The sequence below is a fragment of the Oncorhynchus masou genome, chromosome 30, assembly GCF_036934945.1.
Source record: "Oncorhynchus masou masou isolate Uvic2021 chromosome 30, UVic_Omas_1.1, whole genome shotgun sequence".
In the NCBI taxonomy this organism is placed as follows: domain Eukaryota; kingdom Metazoa; phylum Chordata; class Actinopteri; order Salmoniformes; family Salmonidae; genus Oncorhynchus; species Oncorhynchus masou.
This window is the reverse complement of record NC_088241.1, coordinates 71,712,076-71,736,711: the sequence shown is the minus strand read 5'-3', so window position 1 is coordinate 71,736,711 and position 24,636 is coordinate 71,712,076. Positions and strand designations below refer to the sequence as shown.

General features: G+C 45.2%; 1 protein-coding gene across 1 annotated transcript in view; it reads right to left on the bottom strand.

Moving 5' to 3' along the window:
- Positions 1 to 13,311: 13,311 nt before the first annotated feature.
- Positions 13,312 to 24,636, bottom strand: part of LOC135522973 (1-phosphatidylinositol 4,5-bisphosphate phosphodiesterase delta-1-like) — a 73,671-nt gene continuing 62,346 nt past the window's right edge. The window contains exons 9-16 of the mRNA XM_064949702.1: positions 18,384 to 18,551; positions 17,446 to 17,602; positions 17,085 to 17,201; positions 16,083 to 16,261; positions 15,462 to 15,597; positions 15,336 to 15,358; positions 14,780 to 14,921; positions 13,312 to 14,609 (exon numbers count right to left, since the gene is read on the bottom strand). Coding sequence (XP_064805774.1) covers positions 14,518 to 14,609; positions 14,780 to 14,921; positions 15,336 to 15,358; positions 15,462 to 15,597; positions 16,083 to 16,261; positions 17,085 to 17,201; positions 17,446 to 17,602; positions 18,384 to 18,551 — 1,014 coding nt within the window. The 3' untranslated portion in view covers positions 13,312 to 14,517. The remainder of the gene's footprint in view (positions 14,610 to 14,779; positions 14,922 to 15,335; positions 15,359 to 15,461; positions 15,598 to 16,082; positions 16,262 to 17,084; positions 17,202 to 17,445; positions 17,603 to 18,383; positions 18,552 to 24,636) is intronic.

Below are 24,636 nucleotides of genomic sequence, written 5' to 3'. Positions count from 1 at the left end.
TCAGGACTGTCTCTCTCTATCTCTCTGTTGTCAGGACTGTCTCTCTCTCTCTCCGTTGTCAGGAATGTCTCTCTCTCTCCGTTGTCAGGAATGTCTCTCTCTCTCTCTCTCCATTGTCAGGACTCTCTCTCTCTCTCTCTCTCTCTCTCTCTCTCTATTGTCAGGACTGTCTCTCTCTCTCTCTATTGTCAGGACTGTCTCTCTCTCTCTCTCCATTGTCAGGACTGTCTCTCTCTCTCTCTCTGTTGTCAGGACTCTCTCTCTCTCTCTCTCTCTCTCTCTATTGTCAGGACTGTCTCTCTCTATCTCTCTATTGTCAGGACTGTCTCTCTCTATCTCTCTGTTGTCAGGACTGTCTCTCTCTCTCTCCGTTGTCAGGACTGTCTCTCTCTCTCTCCGTTGTCAGGAATGTCTCTCTCTCTCCGTTGTCAGGAATGTCTCTCTCTCTCTCTCCGTTGTCAGGACTGTCTCTCTCTCCATTGTCAGGACTGTCTCTCTCTCTCTCTCTCTCCATTGTCAGGACTGTCTCTCTCTCTCTCTGTTGTCAGGACTGTCTCTCTCTCTCTCCGTTGTCAGGAATGTCTCTCTCTCTCCGTTGTCAGGAATGTCTCTCTCTCTCCGTTGTCAGGAATGTCTCTCTCTCTCCGTTGTCAGGAATGTCTCTCTCTCTCCATTGTCAGGACTGTCTCTCTCTCTCTCTCTGTTGTCAGGACTGTCTCTCTCTCTCTCCGTTGTCAGGAATGTCTCTCTCTCTCCATTGTCAGGACTGTCTCTCTCTCTCTCTGTTGTCAGGACTGTCTCTCTCTCTCTCCGTTGTCAGGACTGTCTCTCTCTCTCTCTCTCTGTTGTCAGGACTCTCTCTCTCTCTCTCTCTCTCTCTCTCTCTCTCTCTCTCTGTTGTCAGGACTGTCTCTCTCTCTCTCTCTGTTGTCAGGACTGTCTCTCTCTCTCCGTTGTCAGGACTGTCTCTCTCTCTCTCTCTCTCTCTCTCTGTTGTCAGGACTCTCTCTCTCTCTCTCTCTCCGTTGTCAGGACTGTCTCTCTCTCTCTCTCTCTCTCTCCATTGTCAGGACTGTCTCTATCTCTCTCTCTCTCTCTCTCCGTTGTCAGGACTGTCTCTATCTCTCTCTCTCTCCGTTGTCAGGACTGTCTCTCTCTCTCTCTCTCTCTCTCTCTCCGTTGTCAGGACTGTCTATCTCTCTCTCTCTCCGTTGTAAGGACTGTCTCTCTCTCCATTGTCAGGACTGTCTCTCTCGCTCTCTCTCTCTCTCCGTTGTCAGGACTGTCTCTCTCCGTTGTCAGGACTGTCTCTCTCTCTCTCCATTGTCAGGACTGTCTCTCTCTCTCTCCATTGTCAGGACTGTATCTCTCTCTCTCTCCATTGTCAGGACTGTCTCTCTCTCTCTCTCTCTCCATTGTCAGGACTGTCTCTCTCTCTCTCTGTTGTCAGGACTGTCTCTCTCCGTTGTCAGCACTGTCTCTCTCCATTGTCAGGACTGTCTCTCTCTCTCTCCATTGTCAGGACTGTCTCTCTCTCTCTCTCCATTGTCAGGACTGTATCTCTCTCTCTCTCCATTGTCAGGACTGTCTCTCTCTCTCTCTCTCTCCGTTGTCAGGACTGTCTCTCTCTCTCTCTATTGTCAGGACTGTCTCTCTCTCTCTCTGTTGTCAGGACTGTCTCTCTCTCTCCGTTGTCAGGACTGTCTCTCTCTCTCTCTCTCTCTGTTGTCAGGACTCTCTCTCTCTCTCTCTCTCTCTCTCTATTGTCAGGACTGTCTCTCTCTCTCTCTCTATTGTCAGGACTGTCTCTCTCTCTCTCCATTGTCAGGACTCTCTCTCTCTCTCTCTCTCTCTCTCTCTATTGTCAGGACTGTCTCTCTCTCTCTCTCTCTATTGTCAGGACTGTCTCTCTCTCTCTCTCTCCATTGTCAGGACTCTCTCTCTCTCTCTCTCTCTCTCTCTCTATTGTCAGGACTGTCTCTCTCTCTCTCTCTCTATTGTCAGGACTCTCTCTCTCTCTCTCTCTCTCTCTCTATTGTCAGGAATGTCTCTCTCTCTCTGTTGTCAGGACTGTCTCTCTCTCTCCGTTGTCAGGAATGTCTCTCTCTCTCCATTGTCAGGACTGTCTCTCTCTCTCTCTCTGTTGTCAGGACTGTCTCTCTCTCTCCGTTGTCAGGAATGTCTCTCTCTCTCCATTGTCAGGACTGTCTCTCTCTCTCTCTCTGTTGTCAGGACTGTCTCTCTCTCTCTCCGTTGTCAGGAATGTCTCTCTCTCTCCGTTGTCAGGAATGTCTCTCTCTCTTCGTTGTCAGGACTGTCTCTCTCTCTCTCTCTCTGTTGTCAGGACTGTCTCTCTATCTCTCTCTCTCTGTTGTCAGGACTGTCTCTCTCTCTCTCTCTCTGTTGTCAGGACTGTCTCTCTCTCTCTCTCTGTTGTCAGGACTGTCTCTCTCTATCTCTCTGTTGTCAGGACTGTCTCTCTCTCTCTCTCTGTTGTCAGGACTGTCTCTCTCTATCTCTCTGTTGTCAGGACTGTCTCTCTATATCTCTCTGTTGTCAGGACTGTCTCTCTCTCTCTCTCCGTTGTCAGGACTGTCTCTCTCTCTCCGTTGTCAGGAATGTCTCTCTCTCTCCGTTGTCAGGACTGTCTCTCTCTCTCTCTCTCTCTCTCTCTCTCTCTCTGTTGTCAGGACTGTCTCTCTCTCTCTCTGTTGTCAGGACTGTCTCTCTCTATCTCTCTGTTGTCAAGACTGTGTCTCTCTCTCTCTCTCCGTTGTCAGGACTGTCTCTCTCTCTTTCCGTTGTCAGGAATGTCTCTCTCTCTCCGTTGTCAGGACTGTCTCTCTCTCTCTCTCTCCGTTGTCAGGACTGTCTCTCTCTCTCTCTCTCTCTCTCTCTCTCTCTCTGTTGTCAGGACTGTCTCTCTCTCTCTCTCTCCGTTGTCAGGAATGTCTCTCTCTCTCTCTCCGTTGTCAGGACTGTCTCTCTCTCTCTCCGTTGTCAGGACTGTCTCTCGCTCTCTCCGTTGCCAGTACTGTCTCTCTCTCTCTCTCTCTCTCTCTCTCTCCGTTGTCAGGACTGTCTCTCTCTCTCTGTTGTCAGGACTGTCTCTCTCTCTCTCTCTCTCCGTTGTCAGGACTGTCTCTCTCTCTCTCTCTGTTGTCAGGACTGTCTCTCTCTCTCTCTCTCCGTTGTCAGGAATGTCTCTCTCTCTCTCCATTGTCAAGACTGTCTCTCTCTCTCCGTTGTCAGGACTGTCTCTCGCTCTCTCCGTTGCCAGTACTGTCTCTCTCTCTCTCTCTCTCTCTCTCCGTTGTCAGGACTGTCTCTCTCTCTCTGTTGTCAGGACTGTCTCTCTCTCTCTCTCTCTGTTGTCAGGACTGTCTCTCTCTCTCTCCATTGTCAGGACTGTCTCTCTCTCTCTCCATTGTCAGGACTGTCTCTCTCTCTCTCTCCATTGTCAGGACTGTCTCTCTCTCTCTCTCCGTTGTCAGTACCGTCTCTCTCTCTCTCTCCGTTGTCAGGACTGTCTCTCTTCATTGTCAGTACTGTCAATTCAATTCAAGGGGCTTTATTGGCATGGGTAACATGTGTTAACATTGCCAAAGCAAGTAAGGTAGATAATATATAAAGTGAAATAAACAATAAAAATTAACAGCAAACATCACACATACAGAAGTTTCAAAACAATAAAGACATTACAAATGTCATATTATATATATATACAGTGTTTTTACAATGTACAAATGATAAAGGACACAAGATAAAATAGAAAAGCATAGATATGGGTTGTATTTACAATGGTGCGTGATCTTCACTGGTTGCCCTTTTCTCGTGGCAACAGGTCACAAATCTTGCTGCTCTGATGCCACACTGTGGAATTTCAACCAGTAGATATGGGAGTTTTTCAAAATTGGATTTGTTTTCAAATTCTTTGTGGATCTGTGTAATCTGAGGGAAATATGTCTCTCTAATAATGTCATACATTGGGAAGGAGGTTAGGAAGTGCAGCTCAGTTTCCATCTCATTTTGTGGGCAGTGAGCACATAGCCTGTCTTCTCTTGAGAGCCATGTCTGCCTTCGGCGGCCTTTCTCAATAGCAAGGCTATGCTCACTGAGTCTGTACATAGTCAAAGCTTTCCTTAATTTTGGGTCAGTCACAGTGGTCAGGTATTCTGCTGCTGTGTACTCTCTGTGTAGGGCCAAATAGCATTCTAGTTTACTCTGTTTTTTTGTTAATTCTTTCCAATGTGTCAAGTAATTATCTTTTTGTTTTCTCATGATTTGGTTGGGTCTAATTGTGCTGCTGTCCTGGGGCTCTGTAGGGTGTGTTTGTGTTTGTGAACAGAGCCCCAGGACCAGCTTGCTTAGGGGACTCTTCTCCAGGTTCATCTCTCTGTAGGTGATGGCTTTGTTGTGGAAGGTTTGGGAATCGCTTCCTTTTAGGTGGTTATAGAATTTAACGGCTCTTTTCTGGATTTTGATAATTAGTGGGTATCGGCCTAATTCTGCTCTGCATGCATTATTTGGTGTTCTACGTTGTACTCGGGGGATATTTTTGCAGAATTCTGCATTCAGAGTCTCAATTTGGTGTTTGTCCCATTTTGTGAAGTCTTGGATGGTGAGCGGACCCCAGACCTCACAATCATAAAGGGCAATGGGCTCTATGACTGATTCAAGTATTTTTAGCCAAATCCTAATTGGTATGTTGAAATTTATGTTCCTTTTGATGGCATAGAATGCCCTTCTTGCCTTGTCTCTCAGATCGTTCACAGCTTTGTGGAAGTTACCTGTGGCGCTGATGTTTAGGCCAAGGTATGTATAGTTTTTTATGTGCTCTAGGGCAACAGTGTCTAGATGGAATTTGTATTTGTGGTCCTGGTGACTGGACCTTTTTTGGAACACCATTATTTTGGTCTTACTGAGATTTACTGTCAGGGCCCAGGTCTGACAGAATCTGTGCATAAGATCTAGGTGCTGCTGTAGTCCGTCCTTGGTTGGTGACAGAAGCACCAGATCATCAGCAAACAGCAGACATTTGACTTCAGATTCTAGTAGGGTGAGGCCGGGTGCTGCAGACTTTTCTAGTGCCCGCGCCAGTTCATTGATATATATGTTGAAGAGGTTGGGGCTTAAGCTGCATCCCTGTCCCACCCCACGACCCTGTGTGAAGAAATGTGTGTGTTTTTTGCCAATTTTAACCGCACACTTGTTGTTTGTGTACATGGATTTTATGATGTCGTATGTTTTACCCCCAACACCACTTTCCATCAGTTTGTATAGCAGACCCTCATGCCAAATTGAGTCAAAGGCTTTTTTGAAATCAACAAAGCATGAGAAGACTTTGCCTTTGTTTTGGTTTGTTTGGTTGTCAATTAGGGTGTGCAGGGTGAATACATGGTCTGTTGTACTGTAATTTGGTAAAAAGCCAATTTGACATTTGCTCAGTACATTGTTTTCATTGAGGAAGTGTACGAGTCTGCTGTTAATGATAATGCAGAGGATTTTCCCAAGGTTACTGTTGACGCATATTCCACGGTAGTTATTGGGGTCAAATTTGTCTCCATTTTTGTGGATTGGGGTGATCAGTCCTTGGTTCCAAATATTGGGGAAGATGCAAGAGCTAAGGATGATGTTAAAGAGTTTTAGTATAGCCAATTGGAATATGTTATCTGTATATTTGATCATTTCATTGAGGATACCATCAACACCACAGGCCTTTTTGGGTTGGAGGGTTTTTATTTTGTCCTGTAACTCATTCAATGTAATTGGAGAATCCAGTGGGTTCTGGTAGTCTTTAATAGTTGATTCTAAGATCTGTATTTGATCATGTATATGTTTTTGCTCTTTATTCTTTGTTATATAGCCAAAAAGATTGGAGAAGTGGTTTACCCATACATCTCAATTTTGGATAGATAATTCTTCGTGTTGTTTGTTTAGAGTTTTCCAATTTTCCCAGAAGTGGTTAGGGTCTATGGATTCTTCAATTACATTTAGCTGATTTCTGACATGCTGTTCCTTCTTTTTCCGTAGTGTATTTCTGTATGGTTTTAGTGATTCACCATAGAGAAGGCGTAGACTCAGGTTTTCAGGGTCTCTATGTTTTTGATTGGACAGGTTTCTCAATTTCTTTCTTAGATTTTTGCATTCTTCATCAAACCATTTGTCATTGTTGTTAATTTTCTTCGGTTTTCTATTTGAGATTTTTAGATTTGATAGGGAAGCTGAGAGGTCAAATATACTGTTAAGATTTTCTACTGCCAAGTTTACACCTTCACTGTTACAGTGGAACGTTTTACCCAGGAAATTGTCTAAAAGGGATTGAATTTGTTGTTGCCTAATTGTTTTTTGGTAGGTTTCCAAACTGCATTCCTCCCATCTATAGCATTTCTTAATGTTACTCAGTTCCTTTGGCTTTGATGCCTCATGATTGAGTATTGCTCTGTTTAAGTAGACTGTGATTTTGCTGTGGTCTGATAGGGGTGTCAGTGGGCTGACTGTGAACGCTCTGAGAGACTCTGTGTTGAGGTCAGTGATAAAGTAGTCTACAGTACTACTGCCAAGAGATGAGCTATAGGTGTACCTACCATAGGAGTCCCCTCGAAGCCTACCATTGACTATGTACATACCCAGCGTGCGACAGAGCTGCAGGAGTTGTGACCCGTTATGTTGGTTATGTTGTCATATTTGTTCCTAGGGGGGCATACGGGGGAGGGAATGCTGTCACCTCCAGGCAGGTGTTTGTCCCCCTGTGTGCTGAGGGTGTCAGGTTCTTGTCCGGTTCTGGCATTTAGGTCGCCACAGACGAGTACATGTCCCTGGGCCTGGAAATTATTGATTTCCCCCTCCAGGATGGAGAAGCTGTCTTCATTCAAATATGGGGATTCTAGTGGGGGTATATAGGTAGCACACAGGAAGACATTTTTCTCTGTTAGGATAATTTCCTTTTTAATTTCTAGCCAAATGTAGAATGTTCCTGTTTTGATTAATTTAATGAGTGAGTTCGGTCTGCTCTATACCAAATTGGCATACCCCCTGAGTCCCTTCCCTGTTTCACACCTGGTAGTTTGGTGGATGGGACTACCAGCTCTCTGTAACCTAGAGGGCATCCAGTGGGTCCGACTCCTCTATACCAGGTTTCTTGCAGGATGACAATGTCTGTATTACCGATTTCTTTGGTGAAGTCCGGGTTTCTGCTCTTCAGGCCAAAGGCAGATGACCTCAGGCCTTGGATATTCCAGGATGAAATAGTAAAGGCTTTTTGTTCCATAAAGTGTCCAATGTTGTTGGTCGTGGTTTGGCCTCAGGCCAGTAAGTGTGAGCAGAGCCTGCTGAGCATCTGGTACATGCCATTGGCTTGGGCGAGTGTGAGAGTGGGGGTTGGGACTGTTTGCCCGCTCACTACCTGGGCGTATGTGTGGCTTCCATGTTGAGGCCCTCTTTGCGGGGGTCGGGTGCATGGGGTGGGCAGGAGTGGCATAGGTCTGATCTGAGGGGGCCTAAATGGGGTGTGGGCATGGTTGACGTGGGGGGGTGTTGATTGGTTGGGGTAGGGGTGTGGATGTGTCTGGGTGTGCGGTGGTCTGGATGTAATTCCTCTTGTGGGTCCTCTATGTGTAGGTCCAGGGGGGGGGTCCTGCAGGTCTGGGAGGGTGTCTCGCTGGTCTGGGTGGGGTGTCTATTGATCTGTTGCTCCTGTGTGAAGTGTTGGGGATACGTTTGAGAGCGATGTCCTTTAGAGTTCGGGTAAAGATGGGCACTGCTGCCTTGTAGAGGTGGACCTGGTCATAGAGGCTGTTCAAGTCCAGGGTGGAGTGGTGGGCCAGGAAAACGTTTGGTTTTGAGGCACAGTCACGGGAAATACTTGTGTTTACCCGCTGTATTGTGGCAGGGTGGAAGTCTTTTCGTGGTAGCAGGGTGGAGATAACCACTTGTGCGTTGGGGAAAGTAGAAGAAGCCTTTTCAATCACTCCCTTCAGTGCTGTGGCCACTCTTTCCTGCTGTGCCCTCAGGTCGTTTGTGCCTATGTGTATTATTATGTGGCTGGGTGAGCCTAGTTTGGCCTCAGACAGAAGGTCTAGGGCGCTCTGGATGTTTGGACACCAGAGTTTAGACACACTGTGTTTGGGAAAAAGTTTTTTTTCTTCTATATATTTCCCATTTGAGTCCATAAGTAGTACAATCTGTGTCTTGTGTTTGTCCTCAGTGGGTGTGGGGGTTGTCAGAAGGGCTATCAGGGTGGCTGACAGGGGGTGCTCAGAGGGGGTGAGAGCCGCTGGGCTTGGGGTTCTTCATTTGTCTGTTCTGCTGTGATGTCGACTCTATGGTCAGGGTCTGGTGTGGACTGTTCTGCTGTGGTGTCGAGACTTTTGTTGGGTGCTGAGGTGGGCTGTTCTGCTGGCTTCTCTGTGGGGGTGGCCACCTCTCTAGTGGGTTGTTCCCTGTCACACGCCGTCCCCATCAACCTCTCCTCTATCCCCATCACCCTCTCCTCCATCCCCCTCATCCTCTCCTTCACCAGCAGTCTGATACTCTCCTCTAGTGCTCTGTTCTGCTCCTCTTTCTCCTGTTGTATTTGTCTCACCACTGTCCAAAGTGCAGATATGTCTCTGTCCACCTCCAGCTCTCCTGGTCTGGTTAAGGGGCTGTTGTTGTGCTGGGCTGTTGTCTGGGTCTGTGCTGACTGAAGTGTAATCACCTGCTGTTCCAGCTCCACCTGCCTTATCTCCAGCTGGGTGAATTTGTCCTTCATTTCAATGAGGGAGTGGTAATCTGTGCTGGGAGGTTGACTCTCCGCTGGGGGTTGCTCGTCTGTGGGGTTACATAGTGAAGAGGTCTGGTCCGAACCGCTCGGTGTGGGGGTATCTTTATCAAGGGAGAGCTTCTCCTGCTGGGCTAATTCTTTGATTAGGTGAAAGTCCAGCTGAAACTGTTTGGGGTTACTCTGTACCATTACTGTTCCGGACTTATAGATATTTATATTACTTGACTCAGAGTCCTCGTTATCAAGTATTCTGAGTTTCCACCCCTCGTTAACCTCCCCTCTCTTAACAAAGGGGTAGTGTGCTAATATAGCACTGTGCCATGCCAGGGGATGGTTTGTGTGGAAGATAAGGTTGCTGATGTTCCCATTTTTGTAATAGTCAGCAAAAAGTCTCTTGATTTTCCATAAGCAGCTTCATTTTGTAATCTTTTCTTGACTTACCATTCTTTACATGCAAAGGGTACTGTATTTTAATTACCTCTGAACAGCGGGAGGGAGCCTGTAAGGCCTCTCCATTTGGTTGGGGTAGACTGTGTGACTCTCCTGCCATTGTTGGGCTAATGGGCTTTGACACCTCTCACTTGACACGTCAGTGCTAGTTGAAGCTGTATCAAGCTTGGCAGAATTATGTTAGAATTCGGTCCTTATAAAGTAATGTTGTGTATTTTTCTTCTTGGCTTTTGGATTTTAAAATATAGTTTCAGACTAAGCATTACTCACTCAGTTCCAGGTTGGATGGGGTTTTCAGGTTTCTGTTGTTTTCCAGAGAATTTGCTGTATAGAGAAATAAATCTTGGTAGTTGTGAACCTTCCAGGTGATTCCGTAATTCCGTCCAAAATCAGGTTGTAGGTTTTAAGTTTTGATTTGAAGTGGGGGTTATGTTGTAGAGGGTAGAATCCAGTATGTGTTCCTGACAAAAAAATCCAAGTTTATCTAACTCCTAATCTATCTTTTTTAAAGAAAATGCTGAAAAATGCAGGAGCTCATCTGATCGTGACCTCTCTCTCTCTTTAACTGAGGACTGTCTCTCTCTCTCTCTGTTGTCAGGACTGTCTCTCTCTCTCTCTCTCCGTTGTCAGGACTGTCTCTCTCTCTCTCTCTCCGTTGTCAGGACTGTCTCTCACTGTTGTCAGGACTGTCTCTCTCCATTGTCAGGACTGTCTCTCTCTCTCCATTGTCAGGACTGTCTCTCCATTGTCAGGACTGTCTCTCTCTCTCCATTGCAAGGACTGTCTCTCTCTCTCTCCATTTTCAGGACTATCTCTCTCTCCATTGTCAGGACTGTCTCTCTCTCCATTGTCAGGACTCCATTCCATTCAGGACTCCATTTTCAGGACTATCTCTCTCTCTCTCCATTGTCAGGACTGTCTCTCTCTCTCTCTCCATTGTCAGGACTGTCAATTCAATTCAAGGGGCTTTATTGGCATGGGAAACATGTGTTAACATTGCCAAAGCAAGTGACTGTCTCTCTCTATCTCTCTCTCTCTCCATTGTCAGGACTGTCTCTCTCTCTCTCTCCATTGTCAGGACTGTCTCTCTCCATTGCAAGGACTCTCTCCATTGTCAGGACTGTCAATTCAATTCAGGGGCTTTATTGGCATGTCAGGAAACATGTGTCTCTCTATCTCTCTCTCTATCTCTCTAATTTAACATTGCCAATTGTCAGGACTGTCTATCTCTCTCTCTCTCTCTCTCTCTCTCTCTCTCCATTCTCTCTCTCTCAAGTAACTGTCTCTCTCTCCATTGTCAGGACTGTCTCTCTCTCTCTCTCCATTGTCAGGACTGTCTCTCTCTCTCCATTGCAAGGACTGTCTCTCTCTCTCTCCGTTGTCAGGACTGTCTCTCTCTCTCTCTCCATTGTCAGGACTGTCTCTCTCTCTCTCTCCATTGTCAGGATTGTCTCTCTTCATTGTCAGTACTGTCTCTCTCTCTCTCCATTGTCAGGACTTCTCTCTCTCTCCATTGTCAGGACTGTCTCTCTCTCCATTGTCAGGACTGTCTCTCTCTCTCTCCATTGTCAGGACTGTCTCTCTCTCTCTCCATTGTCAGGACTGTCTCTCTCTCTCTCCATTGTCAGGACTGTCTCTCTCTCTCTCCATTGTCAGGACTGTCTCTCTCTCTCTCCATTGTCAGGACTGTCTCTCCATTGTCAGGACTGTCTCTCTCTCTCTCTCCATTGTCAGGATCTCTCATTGTCAGGACTGTCTCTCTCTCTCTTGTCAGGACATTGTCAGTACTGTCTCTCTCTCTCCGTTAACATTGTCAGGACTGTCTCTCTCATTCTCTCCGTTGTCATGACTGTATTTCAACCAGTAGATATGGGAGTTTTTCTCTCTTTGTGGATCTGTGTAATCTCTCCAATGTCAGGACTGTTTCCATCTCTCTGAGCACTCTCTCCATTGTCAAGCAATGACTGTCTGTCTCTTTCTTAATTTTGGGTCAGTCACAGTGGTCAGGTATTCTGCTGCTGTGTACTCTCTGTGTAGGGCCAAATAGCATTCTAGTTTGCTCTGTTTTTTTGTTAATTCTTTCCAATGTGTCAAGTAATAATCTTTTTGTTTTCTCATGATTTGGTTGGGTCTAATTGTGCTGCTGTCCTGGGGCTCTGTAGGGTGTGTTTGTGTTTGTGAACAGAGCCCCAGGACCAGCTTGCTTAGGGACTCTTCTCCAGGTTCATCTCTCTGTAGGTGATGGCTTTGTTGTGGAAGGTTTGGGAATCGCTTCCTTTTAGGTGGTTATAGAATTTAACGGCTCTTTTCTGGATTTTGATAATTAGTGGGTATCGGCCTAATTCTGCTCTGCATGCATTATTTGGTGTTCTACGTTGTACACAGAGGATATTTTGCAGAATTCTGCAAAATGCAGAGTCTCAATTTGGTGTTTGTCCCATTTTGTGAAGTCTTGGTTGGTGAGCGGACCCCAGACCTCACAATCATAAAGGGCAATGGGCTCTATGACTGATTCAAGTATTTTTAGCCAAATCCTAATTGGTATGTTGAAATTTATGTTCCTTTTGATGGCATAGAATGCCCTTCTTGCCTTGTCTCTCAGATCGTTCACAGCTTTGTGGAAGTTACCTGTGGCGCTGATGTTTAGGCCAAGGTATGTATAGTTTTTTGTGTGCTCTAGGGCAACAGTGTCTAGATGGAATTTGTATTTGTGGTCCTGGTGACTGGACCTTTTTTGGAACACCATTATTTTGGTCTTACTGAGATTTACTGTCAGGGCCCAGGTCTGACAGAATCTGTGCATAAGATCTAGGTGCTGCTGTAGGCCCTCCTTGGTTGGTGACAGAAGCACCAGATCATCAGCAAACAGCAGACATTTGACTTCGGATTCTAGTAGGGTTAGGCCGGGTGCTGCAGACTTTTCTAGTGCCCGCGCCAATTCATGGATATATATGTTGAAGAGGGTGGGGCTTATGCTGCATCCCTGTCCCACCCCACGACCCTGTGTGAAGAAATGTGTGTGTTTTTTGCCAATTTTAACCACACACTTGTTGTTCACCTGTCTCAGGACTCTCTCTCTCTCCATTGTCAGGACTGTCTCTCTCTCTCTCTCTTTCTCTACGTTGTCAGGACTGTCTCTCTCTCTCTCTTTCTCTCCGTTGTCAGGACTGTCTTTCTCTCTCTCTCTCTCTTTCTCCATTGTCAGGACTGTCTCTCTCTCTCTCTCTCTCTCCCCGTCTCTCTCTCTCTCTCTCTCTCCATTGTCAGGACTGTCTCTCTCTCTCTCTCTCTCCATTGTCAGGACTGTCTCTCTCTCTCTCCGTTGTCAGGACTGTCTCTCTCTCTCTCCATTGTCAGGACGTTGTCAGGACTGTCTCTCTCTCTCCTCTTTCTCTCTCTCTCTCTCTCTCTCTCTCTCCCTCCGTTGTCAGGACTGTCTCTCTCTGTTGTCAGGACTGTCTCTCTGATGTGGATCTGGAGAACCTGCTGGGTTGTTCTCGGGCTGGTTTCCAGCGGCTGCCCAAGTGGCGGTAAAACGACCTGAAGAAGGCAGGGCTGTTTTGAGTGGGCGGAGTCAATCAGTTTTGATGACAAGGGCACATATCTTATTCGAGTTGAATGGTTATATTTTCATTGATTGTGTCCATGTTGTGTTTAAGTTGCCATACTTTTCAAATACAGTTCAAGCTAGAGGAACTGTACATGCATACATTATGCGCTCTACAATTTAAATAAGATTATTATTATTATACTCCAGCTGATGATGAGAACCTGCCAGATACTGGATGTTTCCAACAGCAATACCACTTTCATTTTCAGTGTCTTTAACAAAGTCCCTTTATTATTTTTTTATTGAACAAAAACATGCCCAGTCCTTCACTGACATGTTCTACCAGCTGAACAACATAAGAAGCAGGAGTGTTTTTAACATTTAAAATGAATTAAATCAAGGAAGATCTTGCTGGCTTGTGTTTTGTTATATTTACTGCAACTCAGTTTGACGATCATATTGAACTAACCCTTCCATAACAACACGGCTAATTATCATAAAGTTGCCACAAAATCTCTCTCTCAAAAAGAATTCACCATCAAACAACTTTTCTAAATTATGATTTTATTCAAGAGCATGTGCAAATGCAGTTTACTGAAAAACAACAGCAAGATATTACAACCACAGCTACTATACTGTTATATGTTACACAGCTGATATCAAGAGAAGACTGTTCAGAGGAACCACAGTAGGTCATGTAGGGCTTGATGTGTGTTTCACATGAACAGTCAGTAACAACAGTCATAATGAGTTTGATCATGTGTCCATTAGGCCTGTAATATTTTATTTGTTATTAATCAGCATGAATTAGATTGAGCAATGAAAGCCCCACTTTTATTCCATAGGCTGGGATCCACGCTATGCAGCTGCTGCCAGAGCGCATTTTTCACTGGCTGTCCACTGGTTTTAAAAACAATGATTGATAGGCAGTTTAAACCTTTTGAATTCAACCATTATTGGGTTCAAATACACATTTAGATTTGTGAACAGCCAACAACCACAATAGGTAAGGCGTAAATAGCTAAATGAGAGAGCAGCAGTGTGATTCACATCAATGTGCTATGTAGATATCAATAATAAGTGATATCCGTATCGTCGTAGACTACACCACTGCTGTCATCCTTACCTCCAAGAGTTTATTGGATAATATTTGCATACCGACAGAAATCGCACCATTGGAAAACATATATATATATTTTAATTTATTTAACAAGTTCTCATTTACAACTGCGACCTGACCGAGATAAAGCAAAGCAGTGCGACAAAAACAACAGTTTGGACTGTAGCCTACAAAATCCTATTTTCCAGCGATCCATCAAACACATTTTGGTGTGTCATCACAGTGGTCTCTGACTTGTGGTCAGACTTAGGTGGAACAAACTTAAAAGAAGTAGATAAAACATTAAATATCAACATATTAAAAACATTGTCAGTTACAACTCAATGATGTGGGAATTGTCAGTATGATCTGGGAGGGGTCAGTGTGGATTGGGCTTTTTAGTATTATGTGGGAGGGGTCAGTGTGGATTGGGCTTTTTAGTATGATGTGGGAGGGGTCAGTGTGGTGTGGGAGGGGTTAGTATGATGTGGGAAGGGTCAGTGTGGTATGTGAGTGGTTCGTATCATGTGGGAGTGGCAAGTGTGGTATGGGAGGGGTCGGTGTGGGAGGGAACAGCGTGATGTGGGAGGGGTCAGTGTGACGTGGGAGGGGTCAGCTTGATGTGGGAGGCGTCAGTGTGAAGTGGGTCGGGATCTATTTGGCGTCCAGCAACATGAGGTGAACAAACAAGCCGGCGGAGGGGATGACATCACCACGCTTGGTGAGCAGAGGGACGTGGCGGTAGCCTGGGAAACAGGATGTGAGGTTTGAATAAGTCAGCAGTCCGCAATGAGAGGAGAGATGGCGAGAGAGAGAGAGAGAGAGAGAGAGAGAGAGAGAGTGAGAGAGAAAGAGAGAGGATGACAGAGAAAGAAGAGAGAGGGACAAGACAGAGAGAGACAGAGGGAGGTATTACCGTTCTGTAGACTGGTCAGTGGCAGGCAGTAATGTCCAATCAGGTCGTTCTGTGAGGTGGCGTCATAGTCTTCGACCAGGAAACGCAACATGGCCAGCTCTGGTACCTGGATGTCAAACTGGAACATCATTCCACATTTAACCTGCAGAGAGGAACATCATTCCACATTTAATGGGGTTCCACAAACCTGCAGTGAGGAACATCATTCCACATTTAACCTGCAGAGAGGAACATCATTCCACATTTAACCTGCAGAGAGAGGAACATCATTCCACATTTAACCTCCACATTTAACCTCCAGCAGAGAGAGGAACATCATTCCACATTTAACCTGCAGAGAGGAACATCATTTCCACATTTAACCTGCATTTAAGAGAGGAACATCATTCCACATTTAACCTGCAGAGAGGAACATCATTCCACATTTAACCTGCAGAGAGGAACATAACCTGCAGAGAGGAACATCATTCCACATTTAACCTGCAGAGAGGAACATCATTCCACATTTAACCTGCAGAGAGGAACATCATTCCACATTTAACCTGCAGAGAGGAACATCATTCCACATGGGGTTAAACCTGGTGAGAGGAACAGAAAGCCTGGATCAGATACTGACGCTGCGTGTGTGTGTGTGTATGTGTGTGTGGTTGTGTGTGTGTGAGTGTGCCTGTATGTGTCTCACCGTTGTTCTCGATGGAGCGTGTCTCCTTGCTGCACGTGTCAGCTGGAACACCGTAGATCTCCACTTTAACCAGCGGGTCCACGATGGATTTAGGCTTGTCCTTGTTTAGCTTGGGCAGCTGCTGGGCTGAGATCACCTGGAGACACGCACGCGCACACACAAACACAGAGGTCTATAGTAGAAGCCTAATGACTAAGGATATTTCAAAGCATTTGATATACTGTAGTGCTGTTTAGTATACAACATAATGAATCCCTCTTGAACCATATCTCATCTCAATCAAATCAAATCTTCTAATTTGAAACGATGCCACTCAGTTCCTAGCCCCATTTCTCTTAGCAGTGTTCACTTTAAGATACGATCTAAAATTAAAAACACAATATACTGCACAGAATCTCATTTATGTTATCAGCAGGCCATTTTCCTTCCTCAATATATTGCTATTTTATTCATCAATGTACCATTCTCTGTATTAGCCTTCACTGTGTTCCAATAGTAGCTATTATAATACACTAGTGATTTTCCACTAATGTAATACACTATAGTATCATATATAAATCAATATAATACATAGAGTATATATATACAGTATATAACACACTATAACGGTGATCCTCTCACCATGATGTGGAAGGCCTTGTGTTTGATCCAGGGTCCCTTGGTTAGGGTCATAGGATTGAACTCTGACCCAGCGTATCTCTGGAATTCAGGCTTCAGGATATATCCACTCAGCCCGTTGGATCGGAACCGGCCCTGGTTCAGGTCCATCTCCTTAGATGGAGTCTGGAAGTTCAGCGCCACTGGAAAGAAAAATCATAATCAATAAAGCATCGATCAATAAAACATCGATCATGAATTTATAGAGAAAGGGGAAGGCTGTGACCTGAGCTGGTACAGAGATTATTCATTTATAGAGAAAGGGGAAGACTGTGACCTGAGCTGGTACAGAGATTATTCATTTATAGAGAAAGGGGAAGACTGTGACCTGAGCTGGTGCAGAGATTATTCATTTATAGAGAAAGGGGAAGACTGTGACCTGAGCTGGTACAGAGATTATTCATTTATAGAGAAAGGGGAAGGCTGTGACCTGAGCTGGTACAGAGATTATTCATTTATAGAGAAAGGGGAAGGCTGTGACCTGAGCTGGTACAGAGATTATTCATTTATAGAGAAAGGGGAAGACTGTGACCTGAGCTGGTACAGAGATTATTCATTTATAGAGAAAGGGGAAGGCTGTGACCTGAGCTGGTACAGAGATTATTCATTTATAGAGAAAGGGGAAGGCTGTGACCTGAGCTGGTGCAGAGATTATTCATTTATAGAGAAAGGGGAAGGCTGTGACCTGAGCTGGTGCAGAGATTATTCATTTATAGAGAAAGGGGAAGACTGTGACCTGAGCTGGTGCAGAGATTATTCATTTATAGAGAAAGGGGAAGGCTGTGACCTGAGCTGGTACAGAGATTATTCATTTATAGAGAAAGGGGAAGACTGCGACCTGAGCTGGTGCAGAGATTGTTCATTTATAGAGAAAGGGGAAGACTGCGACCTGAGCTGGTGCAGAGATTATTCATGTCAATTCTATCAGAGGATTCTTAAATATAAGTCTAATTGAAGAGACTGTACCTATCTGACAGCCTGCGTTCCACAGGGGAACTGGGTTGTAGTTGGAGGAGGCTGTTCTGGAGCCAGCTGGGTAGATACGGCTCAGCTTGGTCATGTTGTGGTGGATAAAGGCTTTAGCTGGACGAGATGTAAACCAGACAGGTTAATGGTGCAATCCTTGTAAGAACTGTTCTAGAACATGCATAATGAAATGTCTATAGTACACTGAATCAAGGCTGAATGGTCCTGTTATTCAGGCTTGCTGTTATTCAGGCTCGCTGTTATTCAGGCTTGCTGTTATTCAGGCTCGCTGTTATTCAGGCTTGCTGTTATTCAGGCCTGCTGTTATTCAGGCTTGCTGTAACAGAACAGAGGGTTTTACCTGCTGTCTCAGCCAGGTTAACAGCCTTGCTCTCTTTAAAGGAGGACATCTCATAGAAGGCCTGGTTGTCTTTAGCGTGCTCAAACCCTGAGAAGTGGACACTCTTACAGTAGATCACCAGATCAGACAGCTGCTTGGCTAGCTTGATCTTTGACTTCTGAAAAGCAATAAAACAGCATTTTTAGAAAATCTACAGAAATAGAGATGTTTTGAATTAATATCTATCAAAGTATTTATCTAATTAATATCTATCAAAGTGTTTTCCTTGGCATATGGCCTGAAATGGAACTAGTTCTGCTGAGGACAGTTTTGCAGCTAATCCACAGTAGAGCATGGCACCACAGTAGCATGGTACCACAGAAGCATGGTACCACAGTAGCATGGTACCACAGTAGCTTGGCACCACATTAGCTTGGCATCACAGTAGCATGGCACCACGGTAGCTTGGTACCACAGTAGCTTGGCACCACAGTAGTTTGGCACCACAGTATCATGACACCACAGTAGCATGGCACCACAGTAGCTTGGCACCACAGTAGCGTGACACCACAGTAGCTTGGCACCACAGTAGCATGGCACCACAGTAGCTTGGCACCACAGTAGCGTGACACCACAGTAGCATGGCACCACATTAGCTTGGCACCACAGTAGCTTGGCACCACAGTAGCTTGGCACCACAGTAGCGTGGCACCACAGTAGCTTGGCACCACAGTAGCATGGTACCACAGTAGCTTGGCACCACAATAGCTTGGCACCACAGTAGCTTGGCATCACAGTAGCTTGACACCACTGTAGCATGACCATGTCCAAAATGGCACTCTATTCTACTTCTTCTTACCACTGTCCTATGGGCTGGCAGTGCACTACTAGGGATTAGGGTAACATTTGGGACACCATGGCTTTGACTACCTTGGCACCACAGCAGCGTGTTACCATACCTTGGCTTTGGCCTTCTGTCCGTTGGTGTCTGTCTTGGAGTTGTTGGTCTCTGCAGCCTCGTCCTCCTCTGAGACACAGTCTTCCTCTACTCCAGGACTAGTATTGCTGAAGACGGCATCCAGCTTGTTCAGACGTTTCCCCTTGATGATGAACCGACCCTTCAACTCCTACACAGAGACAGACAGATACACATTGTGTTAATGGAGATGCATCTATACTAGATAATTGAATGACTACTCAATCCCAGGATACCCTGTTAAGAGTTCAACAGCAAAGCTGGTTTAGCCCTATTGTATTTTTTCAATATTGTTATTGTTATTATACCGGTTCTTCTAGCAAGGAAAATGAACATGAAAATTCCCATGAAATAGTAAGGCTGAGGAGGGTGCAACTTGACATGATGGTAAAGGCCCATAGTCCACACCCTGTCATGCAATGGCGGAAAACCTTTGTACTAGTGAAGCGGTTTCTAGAGTAATGCAAGGTCTCTCATGTGAAACGTCAATTGCTATGGAAATGCTGGGATGTGATTTTCAATGATGTTAAAGGTAATTTGGATTGAACTATGACGGTGATATGAAATGGATAACAATTATCATAATGAATATTAAGGCTATACGCAATACATGTTACACACACAGACACTCAATCATTCAAATTGGCGTAGTTATTTTTTATTTGGACATCACACAATATTATCTTACTCTTATACAGACAATGGACACACTCTCACTAAATCACATCCAATATCATACACATCAACCTACTCAGATTTACTACACACATAATATCTTGCCTCAATTTTCTAACATCTGTGGCATTGGCTCACAGGCAAACAGGCAAGGGGATGAAACAAATATTGTTAGAACCTATTTCTTGAATTCTAAATATGACATTTGAAAACTCTAGTTTTGACCTCTGATGGCAGTAACTTTACAAGCCCTAATTATGGTCAATTTAAACTGAGAATAGTATCTAGTTATGGTAAGGGGTGAAATAAGTATAGCCAGTTATAATTGTAACTGTTTAGCAGATTATAAAAAAAGAAGATTAGTCTTTACATGGCTAAAAGAAAAGGAATATAACATATACTGTTTACAGGAAACTCTACACCCTTAGATGAAGTTGCGTGTAAAAAGGAATGGGGTGGTGAACTAATTCTCTGTCATGGACAAAGGAACTCAAAAGGTGTGATGATATTAATTAACAAAAATGTTGATCTGATTGTGAAAATAGTCCAGAATGATTCACAAGGAAGGTGGATCCTTTTGAATATGAAAGTGGATGAAAAAGAGATGTGGCTCATTAATCTATATGGTCTAAATCAGGATGATCCACACTTCTTGGAAAACATTTACACCAATTTATTGAACATACAGGCAACGACCTAATCTAATCATCCTGGTAGGAGACTATAACACAGTGTGTTAAGTACCTCAATGGACCGTAAAGGCAATCACTCTACAAACTATCATCACCATGCCCTTATGGAAATCACAAATATCATGGACACATTAGAAATAGTGGATATTTGGAGACTGAAAAACCCCAACCTAGTGAGATATACATGGAGGAGACTTAATCAAGCTGGTCGTCTTGACTACTTTCTTGTCTCTTTCTCTCTTGCATCAAAGGTTAAAAAAGTTTAATAGGAGACAGAATATGATCGGATCCTCATCTAACTGGCATTCATATAACTCTTATAGATTTTACACATGGACGGGGATATTGGAAATTTAATCAAAGTTTACTGGAGGACAACTTGTTTTTAACGAAAACAAAAAAAATGTATAACTAAATTTTTCCAGTATAACATAGGTTCAGCAAACCCCCTTATTGTTTGATACCTTTAAATGCACCTTCAGGAGTCATTCAGTTCAATATTCATCAATAATGAAAAAGCAGTTTCTGGCTAAAGAGACAAGGCTAATAAGGGAAATCCATGAACTAATAGTACAGGTAGATAGCAACAAAAACGATACTAGAGATACAAAATAAGTAAGAGGAAAAACAAAAAGAACTTGAGTAACTTATTCAAGAACGATCTAATGTAATCTATTGCAAAAATAAAGCAAACTCATTGGAATATGGAGAAAAATGCACAAAATTCTTCCTGAATCTCCAATACAGGAATGCTAACAAAAATAATTGGCAGAAACTTCATCTAGTCATCTATGATTCTCTGAATGATATTTTAAAAGAGGAAGCTAATTATTTCAGGTTGCTGTTATCTTTTCTGCCTCATCCTCTCCCACTGATTGAAGATTACGGTCAGGAATTCTTTCCAAATAGTATTTTTTTTAATGGAAAATTAACAAATGTACGGAAAGATCAGTGCGAAGGCCAAATTACAGAAGAAGAACTTCTTGAGGCTATTAATTCCTTTCAGTCTGGAAAAACCCCAGGGCTTGATGGCATACCGGTAGAGGTATATCAATCCTTTTTCTCGGTATACTAAAAGCTCCATTGTTAGATTGTTTTAACTATTCCTATAGAAATGGTGGTCTGTCAGGTACTCAGCAGGAAGGTCTAATTTCTCTGTTATTAAAACAAGACCCAGATGGCAAATATAAAGACCCAGTCATCATGAAACATCTAAGCCTGGCCTAGTATTCATAGCGGATTTTGAAAATGTCACGCCCTGGTCGAAATATATTATGTTTATTCTTCATTTATTTGGTCAGGCCAGGGTGTGACATGGGTTATTGTGGTGTGTTTTTGTCTTGGGGTTTTGTGGGATGTCTAGCGTTAGTCTATGGCTGTTATGAGGCGGTTCTTAATCAGAGTCAGGTGATTATCGTTGTCTCTGATTGGGAACCATATTTAGGCAGCCATATTCTTTGTGTGTTTCGTGGGTGATTGTCCTTAGTGTCTTTGTTCCTGTCGCTGTGTTAGTTTGCATAAGTATAGGCTGTTTCGGTTTTCGTTACGTTCATTACGTTCTTGTTTTTTGTAGTATTTTGTATTGATTCGTGTTTACGTTTTTTTATTAAACATGGATCGCAATCTACACGCTGCATTTTGGTCCGACTCTCCTTCGCCTACAGAAAACCGTAACAGAATCACCCACCTCAAACGGACCAAGCAGCGTGTTAACAGGCAGGTGCAGCGAAAGGAGGAATGGACATGGGAAGACGTTTTGGATGGCAAAGGTTGTTACACTTGGGAGGAGATACTGACTGGAAGAGATTGCCTCCCATGGGAACAGGGAGAGCAGAGGCAGCCGGAGATAGGAGCCGGCGATATGAGGGAACACGGTTGGCAAGGAAGCCCGAGAGTCAGCCCCAAAAATTTATTGGGGGGTGCTCACAGGGAGTAGGGCTATGCCAGGTAGGAGACCTGTGCAAACTCCCTGTGCTTACCGGGGGGCTAGAGAGACCAGGCAGGCACCGTGTTATTCAGTGGTGCGCACGGTGTCCCCAGTGCGGGTGCATAGGCCGGTGCGGTATATTCCAGCTCCTTGTATCGGCCGGGCTAGAGTGGGCATCGAGCAAGGTAAGGTTGGGCAGGCTCGGTGCTCAAGAGCTCCAGTGCGCCTGCACGGTCCGGTCTACCCAGTACCACCTCCACACCCCAGCCCTCCGGTGGCAGCTCCCGCACCAGGCTTCCTGTGCGTGTCCTCGGCCCAGTACCACCAGTGCCAGCACCACGCATCAGACCTACTGTGCGCCTCGCCTGTTCAGCGCAGCCAGAGCCTTCCTCCTCTCCTGCGCTGCTGGAGTCTCCTGCCTGTTCAGCGCAGCCAGAGCTGCCAGCCTGCATGGAGCAGCCAGAGCTGCCAGCCTGCATGGAGCAGCCAGAGCTGCCAGCCTGCATGGAGCAGCCAGAGCTGCCAGTCTGCATGGAGCAGCCAGAGCTGTCAGTCTGTATGGAGCAGCCAGTGCCGCCAGTCTGCCCAGTGCCGCCAGTCTGCCCAGTGCCGCCAGTCTGCCCAGCGCCGCCAGTCTGCCCAGCGCCGCCAGTGCTGCCAGTGCCGCCAGTCTGCCTAGCGCCGCCAGTGCCGCCAGTCTGCCCAGTGCCGCCAGTCTGCCCAGCGCTGCCAGTCTGCCCAGTGCCGCCAGTCTGCCCAGTGCCGCCAGTCTGCCCAGAACCGCCAGTCAGCCAGGATCTGCCGGAACCGCCAGTCAGCCAGGATCTGCCGGAACCGCCAGTCAGCCAGGATCTGCCGGAACCGCCAGTCAGCCAGACTCTTCCAGATCCGCCAGTCAGCCAGACTCTTCCAGATCCGCCAGTCAGCCAGACTCTTCCAGATCCGCCAGTCAGCCAGACTCTTCCAGATCTGCCAGTCAGCCAGACTCTTTCAGATCTGCTAGTCAACCAGACTCTTCCAGATCCGCCAGTCAACCAGACTCTTCCAGATCTGCCAGTCAACCAGACTCTTCCAGATCCGCCAGCCAGCCAGGATCTGCCGGAGCCAACTACCTGCCTGAGCTTCCTCTCAGCGCTGAGCTTCCTCTCAGTGCTGAGCTTCCTCTCAGTGCTGAGCTTCCTCTCAGTGCTGAGCTTCCTCTCAGTGCTGGGCTTCCTCTCAGTGCTGGGCTTCCTCTCAGTCCCGAGCTTCCCCTCAGTGCTGAGCTGCCCCTGTCCCGAGCTGCCCCTCTGTCCCGAGCTGCCCCTCAATCCCGAGCTGCCCCTCAGTCCCGAGCTGCCCCTCAGTCCCGAGCTGACCCTCAGTCCAGTGGGGTTCTGGGTGAGGACTACTAGGCCATGGTCGGCGGCGAAGGTGGACTATCCTAGGACGCGAGGAGGGGGGACTAAGACATTTATAGAGTGGGTTCCACGTCCCGCGCCGGAGCCGGAGCCGCCACCATGGACAGACGCCCACCCGGACCCTCCCTATTGTTTTGATGTGCGTCCGGGAGTCCTTACCTTAGGGGGGGGTTCTGTCACGCCCTAGTCGAAATATATTTATTATATAGAATTTGTTTATTCTTCATTTATTCGGTCAGGCCAGGGTGTAATTCGTGTTTACGTTTTTTTATTAAACATGGATCGCAATCTACATGCTGCATTTTGGTCCGACTCTCCTTCACCTACAGAAAACCGTAACAGAAAAGGCATTTTATAAAGTAAGACTGGATTTTATTTGTAAATGCCTGGATTTTTAAATTTTCGGTAATTCTTTTATAAAATGGGTAAAAATAATGTATAGCAACCCCAGGTGTAAAATGGTAACTTACGGCTACTTCTCAGAGTTTGGAATTGTTTAGAGGAATTAAACAAGGGTGTCCACTGCCACCATATCTATTCGTTATGGCCATCGAAATGCTAGCTATTAAAATCAGATCCAATAACAACATTAGAGGATTAGAAATCCAAGGCTTAAAAACAAAGGTGTCCATGTATGCCGATGACTCAAGTTTTATATTAAGTCCATGAGCTAGATCCCTGCGATGTCTCAATGAAGATCTAGATAACTTTTATGTACTTTTATTTACTCTCTGGATTAAAACCTAATTATGATAAGTGTACAATATTACGTATTGGATCTTTAAACTTTTACATTACCCTGCAGTTTACCTATAAAATGGGCTGATGGTGAAGTAGACATACTTGGTATTCATAACACAATATATAAATACGTTTTCCACAATGAATAACAATACAACACTTGTAAAAAATAGACAAGATCCTGCAACCATGGAGAGGTAAATACCTGTCTAACATGCTGATTTAGTAGCATGCTAGTTAGTAGCAGTAAAAGTACTGAGTCGGCGCAAACATAGCTAGCTAATACAGCCTGATTCCAGTGCAAAAGATATAACATTTTACATATCTATGATGGCGTAGCAGTCGGACGTGTTTGTCTTGTCCTGTGTAAATAGTCTGTTTTTTTGTGTTTTTTTCATATATATTTTAATCTCCCTTATGAACTAAATATACTTTCCTGCAACCTGCCTCACCCAATGTGGTACGGATCTGCTATTTTTATACCTAATAACCGGTACCCCTCCATCAGGAGCAAGCCAGCTAACCAGCTACTAACTATTAGTCTTTGTTAGCCACTACTAGTGGTCTTCACCTTTAGCTCGGACATCAGCCAGCTTTAGCTCGGACAATACCTGCCAGTCTGCACAGCGCAATATCAACCCAGAGCATATTGGACTGTTTTCTCTACCACATCACCGGATTCCTGCCGCAAGCTCTAGACCATTACACCAGATCATCGCAGCTAGCTAGCTGCAACTGAGTGGCTAATGTTGGCTAACGCCTCTGTCTCGAAGCAAGCACCAGTTAGCCTTGAGCTAGTCT